The sequence below is a fragment of the Macrobrachium nipponense genome, chromosome 20 (assembly GCF_015104395.2).
Source record: "Macrobrachium nipponense isolate FS-2020 chromosome 20, ASM1510439v2, whole genome shotgun sequence".
NCBI lineage: Eukaryota > Metazoa > Arthropoda > Malacostraca > Decapoda > Palaemonidae > Macrobrachium > Macrobrachium nipponense.
Window position 1 is genome coordinate 34,635,849 of NC_061089.1, and position 10,000 is coordinate 34,645,848.

General features: G+C 36.7%; 1 protein-coding gene across 1 annotated transcript in view; it reads left to right on the forward strand.

Moving 5' to 3' along the window:
* LOC135224819 (1-aminocyclopropane-1-carboxylate synthase-like protein 1) overlaps window positions 1–4,141 on the forward strand; it is a 14,623-nt gene extending 10,482 nt beyond the window's left edge. Inside the window, exons 8-11 of the mRNA XM_064264144.1 lie at window positions 316–457; window positions 2,816–2,992; window positions 3,314–3,433; window positions 3,878–4,141. Of these exons, the coding sequence (XP_064120214.1) occupies window positions 316–457; window positions 2,816–2,992; window positions 3,314–3,433; window positions 3,878–3,972 (534 nt within the window). The 3' untranslated portion in view covers window positions 3,973–4,141. The remainder of the gene's footprint in view (window positions 1–315; window positions 458–2,815; window positions 2,993–3,313; window positions 3,434–3,877) is intronic.
* Window positions 4,142–10,000: the final 5,859 nt, after the last annotated feature.

Consider the following 10,000-nt stretch of genomic DNA (forward strand, 5'->3'; position numbering starts at 1 on the left):
ATTACAGTGACAAGTTAACGTTTCCAGCACAGGAAAAGGAAAGGAAGGAGGTGGGGTAATATGGCGAAATATGAAACAATCCTGAACAGTATTCACCGGACAGTCATAAACATAAAATTATCGTTACTGCTTATTTCTATACGTAAAGAGTGTCATTAGTAAACACCGAAATATGGAACGATTACACGAAGTCTGGTTGAAAGGCCTAATACCAACGAGATAATGAAAAATAAAATGGTAACCTCCGTCTTTTTCAACGCGAACGCAATCTATTCATGACCAAACGAGATTAAATGGGCAAAAATTCCTTTCCAGGACTTTGGTCTGGCCGGGCTGAGAATTGGTGTCATCTACAGCTTCAGCGAAGATGTGTTTCAGGCTCTTTCTAACATGTCACTCTACAAATGCACTCCACAAATAGTTCAAGAAGCAGCAGCTGCGCTCATTGAAGATATCGGTAAGACTGTGCAACTGTTTTTCCTTTACAGACTGATAGGATCTCTGGATCTCTCCTGGAACAGGGATAATTATTTAGATTCAAAATTAAAGTCTTAACGATTCTGTTATGGGGTAGTAGTCTGGTGTTCATCATCATACTAATCATCACCCTTACTCCTGTCATTATTATCATTTTTATCATCATCATTATTCTTGTCAACATTGTTGCATTTGTATGGAACAACCCAGAAGCCCATGAAATTAAATAACACGTTTCTGTGGCGCACAATATCAATATGCAAAAACTGGACAAACCAATCATCAAATAATAGTTAAGAATTTAAAAAAGCAAAGGACGGGGTGTTTCTATATACCCCGAAGCAAAGGCAGGGGAAAATAAATTCGAAAAATGAAAGTTGTTTACAAGTGAGAAAGGAATTCAGATAAAAACGATGACCTTCAATCGTGAATAAATGGAAATGAATTGAAAATGGATATTGACGTCACAGGCCACTGGATCCTGATATGAAATAGTCTGAGAATAATGAAATGTACAATTTCAGACCTGAAAACCCCGTAGGGGTTTCGTGCCGTCAGTGCACCTCATGCGGTGTGCTGTAGGCATTAATTAAGATTCTTTGCAGCGTGCCTTCGGCCCCTTTCGTTCCTTTTACTGTATCTACTTCTATATTCTCTTCCCTCCATCTTACTTTCCACCCTCTCCTACGACTGATTCATATTGCAACTGCGAGGTTTTCCGCCTTTTACGCCTTTCAAACCTTTCACAGTCAATTTCCGTTCCTGCTCTGAATGACCTCATAGGTGACAGTGCTTGGCATTTGGCCTAAATTCTATATCCAATTCAATTCAGAACTGAAAATGATAAATAATCAATATAATATTGATTTATGGTTTGCAAAGAATAAGGTAAATGTGGGAAACACATAATAAAAAAAAAAACAAAAAAACAAGATCGTACATGGAAAATGGTGTTGACAAGACAGCAAGCATATATACAGAGAAATGGCCATCATTTCATCTGGCAATCAAAGGTGGAAGTCAACGACGATTGAAACACAAATTGAGTAAGATTTAGACAGATTTTCTGTTGTCATTTCCACCTGGAAGATTATGACGACATAAAATAACGCAATGTATTTATTTCTCAGATGCGTTTCTGTTATTTACTGTCTGTCCCCTCTGTAAGTTTCGAATATTTATTCATAGGTCGGGGAATCACATTATCAAATCATTTAAGCGTAAACAAAATTCCTAAACCATAGCATAACAATTTACTTAGTGTTTTATTTTCTATTTCTGAACTTTGTGTGACTTCCACAAGGGTCCGTTTTGAAGATTCTACCATTGAATATCACGAACTTTAGAGAAAAGGAACAATTATGTGTAATATAGGATCACCATTTATATATAAAGTAAGCTTTCTAAACCAATACATACCGTTATCAACAATTACATTCCATGTTACTCGAGTAACTGAAACCTGCTACCAGAAGATAGGATTTCATATGGTTTTCAGTCTTAAATTTGAATTATGGAACAATTACTCCAATAGTAAGCTTGATGAAATTGATTTCGACCACGTCACCATCATAAATGATACTATAGAGCCAGATTATATTGCGAGAGAAGTGTATCACGACTTCCGTTTACATTATAAAATTTCCAAAGCCGACTTATTTTCAGGGCTTACGCTTAGAACCAATAGCTTACTATAAACTTCTGATAACGTTTATGAAAGACTAGTGCACTTGTCTGTACTGAAGCGTTAAATGTTAGTTGTGAAATAGACTATTTAGAAGAATATCTGGCTACTTAATTTAGATATTGACTGTGCAGGAGAGTGTCAGGCTATTTAATTTAGATAGTGAATGTGCAGGAGAGAATCTGGCTATTCAATTTATCTACTTCGTTAACAGACAAATATCTTCAACGCCAGTTTAACATTAACCATGCTTAAATATAAATGCTATTGAATTAACTTGATTTATTTGAAAGTAATTCTTGTTGTCATATGCTATATGCTGCAGTAAAACATAACGATTATTCTCAGATGATACTAATAATGTCCTCTAAGTAAATTCCTGAACACTCACACCCGCACGTGGACATATTTTCGTGCACCCAGTAACTTGCCCCAGAGACCTGGATAATGCAGACACCAGACGAAGGTCTAGGAACCAAGTTGACCACCAGGATCCAGAATCTGGATCCTAGTGACTACTATAAAATGAAAGCAAAAAATAAATATAAGTAGCTGACACGAACCTACTTTCCGAGACCGTCATGCCATACAAAGTTGGTCATTTGGTTATGAAAAAGAGCGAATCTTGATAGAAAATAAACCTTCCCTTTTCAGAATGGTGCGACAAGTTTTATCTGCCGCTTAATTCCACGAGATTAGCAAATGCCTACGAATACGCAGCCTCACGACTCCAGTCCATGGGAGTCCAAGTTAGACCTGCAAAAGCTGGGCTGTTCATTTGGGGCAACGCTCGGTCTTTGCTGCACAGTCCAACGGAAGAAGACGAAATGAGTGAGATAATACATTGCATTTTTTTATCTTGGAATTCTTATATTACTTACTTTTTATGTGATTAAGTGTTGAATGACGAAGGAATGGTACAGTTAGTGGTTAGTGAATTAATTCGGATGCGCTACGAATCAGACCAACATCATTCCGCTTTATACCTAATATTTAGTACTGATAAACTAACTGCCAAAGACTGCTTCATTGCCAGCAAATGTTGGAAATAAGATTTTAATAATAAAATAACGAGAAAAAAAATGAAAGACAGTAATAGGTATGAATAATATGCATCAATAACAATAAAAAAAATATCGACTTAATTTCCAGAACTTCACGAAGAAGCCCTTGACGCCGGCGTTTATATTGTTCCGGGTATGAAGTTGTATTGTACCACACCTGGCTGGTTCAGGCTGATCACTTCCGTCACGCGGAAAGAACTCCAAGTTGGCAAGTATTAGATTACTTTTGTTTCTTTTGGATAATTAATTATTTGAAAAAATAGCACACACACGCACGCACGCACGCTCGCACACGCACACACACACACACACACAACACACACATATATATATATATATACACACATATGGTATATATACATACATACTCACACACACACACACACACACACACACACACACACACATATATATATATATATATATATATATATATATATATATATATATATATATATATATATATATATCTACCTTCAGGAATAAGGCCCACAGTTTTCCCTTACTATTTCCTCTTTTTTTTTTTAATTGGGTTTGGGGTACATAAGGGCGTTAATGCCCCTGCCTTGTTGGCATAGGCGACGACTCTTAAACATGGACACTTTAGAGAAGCACACTGAACGCATTCTTCTAAAGAATCTGACTGTTTCAGGTCTGGATAGACTTCAGGAGGTGTTGGAAGCAAGAGCGAAACGATGTCCAGAAAAACTTCCCGACAACGTCCCAAATGGAGGCGGCGACAACTGACATGTGGAGACACTGCCCAGCGAAGCGCCTAGTTTCTAGAAATTTCACTGGAACAGAGCTTATGATGTGTAGTTACTCCAAATAGCTCTTCCTTCCTTTTCTTTGTTTACCTTCTGAACGTGATGAAGAACAGATCTTACTTGTGAGTGATCATTTCAATATATATATATATATATATATATATATATATATATATATATATATATATATATATATATAATATATATATATATATATATATATATATATATATATATATATGTGTGTGTGTGTGTGTGTGTGTGTGTGTGTGTGTGTGTGTGTGTGTGTGAGTGAGAGAGAGTATATGTGTGCGATTGTGTGCATGCGTGCGTGCGCGAATGCGTGTACGTGTGTGTGTGTGTTTGCGTTTAGAGGTGCCTGTTGTTTTTTTGGTAAGTATTGGATTTAGGATTTAAGAAATTAAGTTAAAACATCCCTTCTTTCATGTTCACAATTCATTCAACAACTCTGTAAGAGTATGTATTATATACATGTCACGGTAAACACAAACGGGTAGCCTATCTATTCATTCGATAATCATTGAACCTTTTTTTATTTTTTTTTATTCCATTTATTCATCAATTCTACTTCCACGTGTTTCAGTTTAATGACTTAGGGTTATTGTTTTGCATGCTGGTTGTGCGTAATTCTGTAGTATAAGATTTATTATGTATTCTTTCAGAATACATTTTTGTATAATCGACACTAATACTGTTGAAGAAGTAGTTTTTGGAATGATCTTTTTATGCAAATATGTATTTTCTTATGGGTCACGGTGCATCCTTTTGAATTTTCAAAAATGTCAGTTATGACCCGAAAAATCTTTTAGAAGTTTGTAGGTTTAAGCATAAATTGATCTATTGCAAATTGAAGGCCACATAAAATGTTCGTGATGGCCTCTGTATGGTAACCAAATTACCATAAAAACAAAATTTTAATAGGGACAGGAATCTGGTAAAGTCCACTTGACTGCTAATAATTCCCCTCTGAATAACTCACTTTGCTGGATAAATGGACTCTTGATATGAGCTTCTGCAATATACTTATAAAATGTCAATCCAAGGAATAAAACAGTGACATTTTACTACAAGATCTAGCTTAAGTTATCAACAGTGTTGGGGCAAACACCAGAGTAATAGCGTTAGAAGTAGTGGTATCAGTGGTGGTATTTTTCATACGAAAGCTTAGTTAATATTTAGATATTATTGCACAATCCCTAGAGTACTTTTTCATTAACAAGTAGCATTTAGAAAGTAGATAACAAAACAAAGTAAAAGCCCATCAGTCCCTTTTTCCGATAATGAAATCCAAGTAAAGGATATATTTTATCTATGTACACTACTATAGTTTCCCATAAAGTTATGTTCTAGGCTAACCTAGGATACATTGTTTACACTAGCTGATGGTAAAGATTCAAGAATCAACAGCGTAAAACATTTATCTTTTTCATTTCCTAGCTCATATTGTTTTATAATGAATATATTTTATATATCGATTGCTTTTTTGATTAATTCAATACATCAGCCATACCTGCCATTAAGACATAAAGTATTCCAAAAGCTCCGATATTATGATAGCCAACTCAATAATTTGTCAGATATTTAGTGAATCTAAGATTAAGCTTTCTTTACCATATATTAAGATTGTATAATTTTAAATTTTCAAGTGTTTTTTTTTATGTCTGATATGTTTTTTGTATATGTAATCATTATTTATAGGTTATATCTATTCATTATTAAGACTTTGCGAAAGCTGACTAAATTAACATAACACCAGTTACCCAAAACACTCTTGGACTAGATTCAGGTAAGAGGGTCTCTGCGGCATATTTTAATAACGCATATAGATGTTTTCATGATGTATTGCATGTTTATTTCCAAGTTCAGCATTTCATTGTTTTGATATGAATAAAAGATTTTGTATAAAGTTGCTTATTGTTTTTCCCAACCTTTGGTGACTAGAATAGTAAAAGGGCAGAGAAGTACCCACTCAGACAAGTCGGCAAGAAATGGGATTGAAGATCAATCACCAGGATCGACAGCATAAAGTGAATCAAGGCCCACCAAAGACAGTTAAATATTTAGTACTCTTCTAAATATATATAGATTACTTGAGGACCAATTTAATTTACTGAATGTCTGAGGTATTATGAATAATCTCCCCATTACAGTTCACATCAAGAGAGTGTTAAGACAAGAGATATATAGAGTTCTTACCTTCGCTACCAATAGAACAAGGCGTCAAACGACCTCCAGGTTAGTCGGGACGCGTGCAAGATTTTCCCGTCACGCATAAGTTGTAAACATTATATATATTCCTAATTTTTACGCATATTTAAACGTGCTCAAACTACAGTTAAATAGAGCCTTGTTTCACCAACGAAAATTTAAATAAATACCCTATATCTTATTAGAAATAACTTTTCTGTACTGTTTATCATGCACCTCATTTATTTTTCACATTTTCATTCTAATAAATAAATCATAAATATCCTATTCTAAAATTCCTGTATCTTTAACGCAGCTCGAGGCACCTTTTTCAGACCTTTTTAGGCTCTTCCACAGACCTTTCCTATCCCAACAAGAAGAAGAAGAAGAAGAAGAACAAAGAAGTTTGTAGGCTTACTCCCTGAGTAAGCAAAAATTAAAATTAACTAACAGTTGTGACATATGAGGTCGTATTTTTTTCTTGGCAAAATAACTGACACTGACAAATAATGAGGTGGCTGGTAGACCATCATAATAAGAAAGTTGATACAAAATAGAGATTGTTACGTTAGCACTGTAGTGTACGTACAGAGCATGGATGACGGAGGCTTTTGAAAATGGTCTAATACAATACACATACAGATTGTGCAAAGATAATGACTGCATTAATACAACTTCCATAAAATATGCCCCCCAAAAATGCATAAGCTATTGCTATATTATATGGCTTATCATGATTAATTTTTTTTATATGAAACGTTAATACCAATAATGTTTTTTTTTTTAAATTCACCATAAATCGAAATACTGTGCTAGAAACTTCCAATTTGCTTCAAAATTAAGATAAATGATTGAATAATACTAGACTGTAAGAGTTTTAGCTTACAATTGCGGTTTTCGACCATTTCGGCCAAGTCAAAGTTAACCGAAGGTCGAATTTTTTCTATTTATTGTATTTTATATGCAAATATTTCAAAAATTATAAATACTACGACCTTGAACTATTTTTTGTTGTATTCTACATGACATTTCGCATATTTTCATAGATAGAACTTTATATAACGGCTAATATGAAACGGTGCAAATATTACGACAATGTGACTTAAGCATTTCGGAGATTTGCGGCCGAGATACCGAGCGCGAAGGGAAGGAAAATGTTTTATTCAAAAATTCTCCATAAAACAAAATACTGTGCTAGAGACTTTCAATTTCTTTCAAAATGAATTTAGATAATTGAATATTACTAGAATGTATGAGCCTTAGCTTACAATTGTGTTTTTTGACCATTTCGTTCGAGTAAAAGTTGACCGAACGTCGATTTTTTTCTATTTATCGTGATTTATATGCAAATATTTAAAAAACGATGTAGGCTACGACCATGAATTATTTTTTGTTGTATGCTACATAAAATTGCTCACATTTCCATATATAGAACTCTATATAACGGCTAAAATGAAACGGTGCAAATATTACAACAATGTGACTCAAGCATTTTGTAGATTTGCGGCCGAGATTCCTCGCGCGGAGGGAAGGAAAACGTATTTTTCAAAAATTCACCATAAATCAAAATACTGTGCTAGAGACTTCCAATTTGTTTCAAAATTAAGATAAATGTTTGAATATTACTAGAATGTAAGAGTATTAGCTTACAATTGCGTTTTATGACCATTTCGTTCGAGTCAAAGTTGACCAAAAGTAGATCATTTTCTATTTATCGTGATTTATATGAAAATATTTCATAAATGATACAAGCTACGACCAATAGTTATTTTTGGTTGCATTTTAAACGAAATTGCGCACATTTTCATATATAAAACACTATACAATGGCTAATATGAAATACTGCAAATATTACGACAATGTGACTCAAGCATTTCGGAGATTTGCGGCCGAGATTCCACGTGCGGAGGGAAGGAAAAAGTTTTTTTTTTAGAAATTCACCATAAATCGAAATACTGTGCTAGAGACTTCCAATTTATTTAAAAATTAAATTAAATGATTGGTTATTACTAGACCATAAGAGTTTTAGCTTACAATTGCGTTTTTCGACCATTTCGTTCGAGTCAAATTTGACCGAATGTCGAATTTTTTCTATTTATCGTGATTTATATGCAAATATTTATAAAATGTTCAAAGCTATGACCATGTCTTATTTTTGTTGTATTGTACATGAAATTGCGCGCATTTCCATATAGAACTTTATATAACAGCTAAAATAAGATGGTGCAAATATTACGACAATGTGACTCAAGCATTTCATGCATAAAATGAAGTAATATAAAAAATATCAATAAATACAGATATATAAAAACTTGTAATAAATATAAAACTAAATATAAAATCAATGCAGAATACTCATTCGTAATCCTGACTCTTCGTTCTATTCTTGTTGTCTTCCTCCTCCATTGAAGAGTCTTGCATTTTTTTCCTCTCGACATGACGAGGTACAGGTGGAGGAGGGAGACGCGTGCCCTTACTGCTGATGGGCCGCCGACCTTCGGCGGCCCTCTGCGCCCTCCGTTGTCCCTAGGGCAGGCGCACTCCAATATATGACCGCAGTGTGGTACTTGCAGTCACACTCACCAATCCTGCAAAGAGCTATATTGCAGGTGCGACAGAAGAACCGGGTGTCTCTCCTTCTGCCATTCATGTGGCACACCGGCACCGTTTCTGCCTGCGCCCTTGTAGGAGCTCCAATGTGTGATCCTCTGGCTGCAGCCGACACACAGCGTCCACTATCTGACGAGAAATCAGAATCTGAGCGTGGAAGGGATCATCAAGGGCGTCGGCAGCAGGGACGGCGGCAGCAGAGGCAGCGGCAGCAGGGGCAGTGGCAGCAGCAGCAGGAGCAGGACGACCGAAGTTGGCCCTCCTAACATCTGCCCTTTCCTCTAGGGGCAGATCTGGAGCTCGGTGCAGTGGGGCAGTGATGGAAGGCCACTCATCGGGATTAAAGTTGATGAGGGCATTTCCGGCCACTTCGAGAAACTGGATGTGAGGCAACCTCCGGAGATCCGAATTGTAGTACCCACAGTAGAGGATGCAGGCATTCCGGAGGGCCAACTGAAGAATGTATTTGAGGAGCTTCTGTGTCCACCTCCTGGTTCTCCTGACAAAGGGATAATACTGAATGAGTTGATCAAAGAGATCAACTCCTCCCACGTGCCTATTGTAGTGCCCAATGGCAGTACCCGCTCAACACAAAACTCCTCATACGTAACTCGGCCCTGCCGACGTGTCTTCTTCTGCTGGACGACATCTTCTTGGATGGGCTCATGACTCGTCGTAATCATGGGGACGAGTCGGACCCCCTTCCAACAGATGACGAAGACAGCTCCCTTCCGCCGCCACTCTGTCTCTCCTAGCGAACCTCTTGAGGACATTCGGGGCCACACGCACCAACCGAAGGGTACCACTGACGTGCACACCTGCTTCATACAGTTCTTGGGCCAGGGATACCGAGTTATAATAATAATCCATAAACAGGTGGTATCCTTGGTTACGGAAACGATCCACAAGACCGAACACAGTGTCATGCAGTGTGGAGAAGACCCCGGAATACACCGAGAAGTCCACGACGTATCCAGTGTTGGACTCTGTAATAAAAAAACAGTTTCACACCATATTTCTTCGGCTTCTTGGGGTAATACACTTTCATGCTCAGACGTCCTTTGTAAGGCATCATTCCCTCATCCAAAGAAAGGTTCTTGACAGGAACCAGAAGAAACTGGGCGGACTAAGATGAGGTGATCGGGGTTATTCTGGGGTATGGCCCTTCAGTTGAAGGCGTTGAAATACCT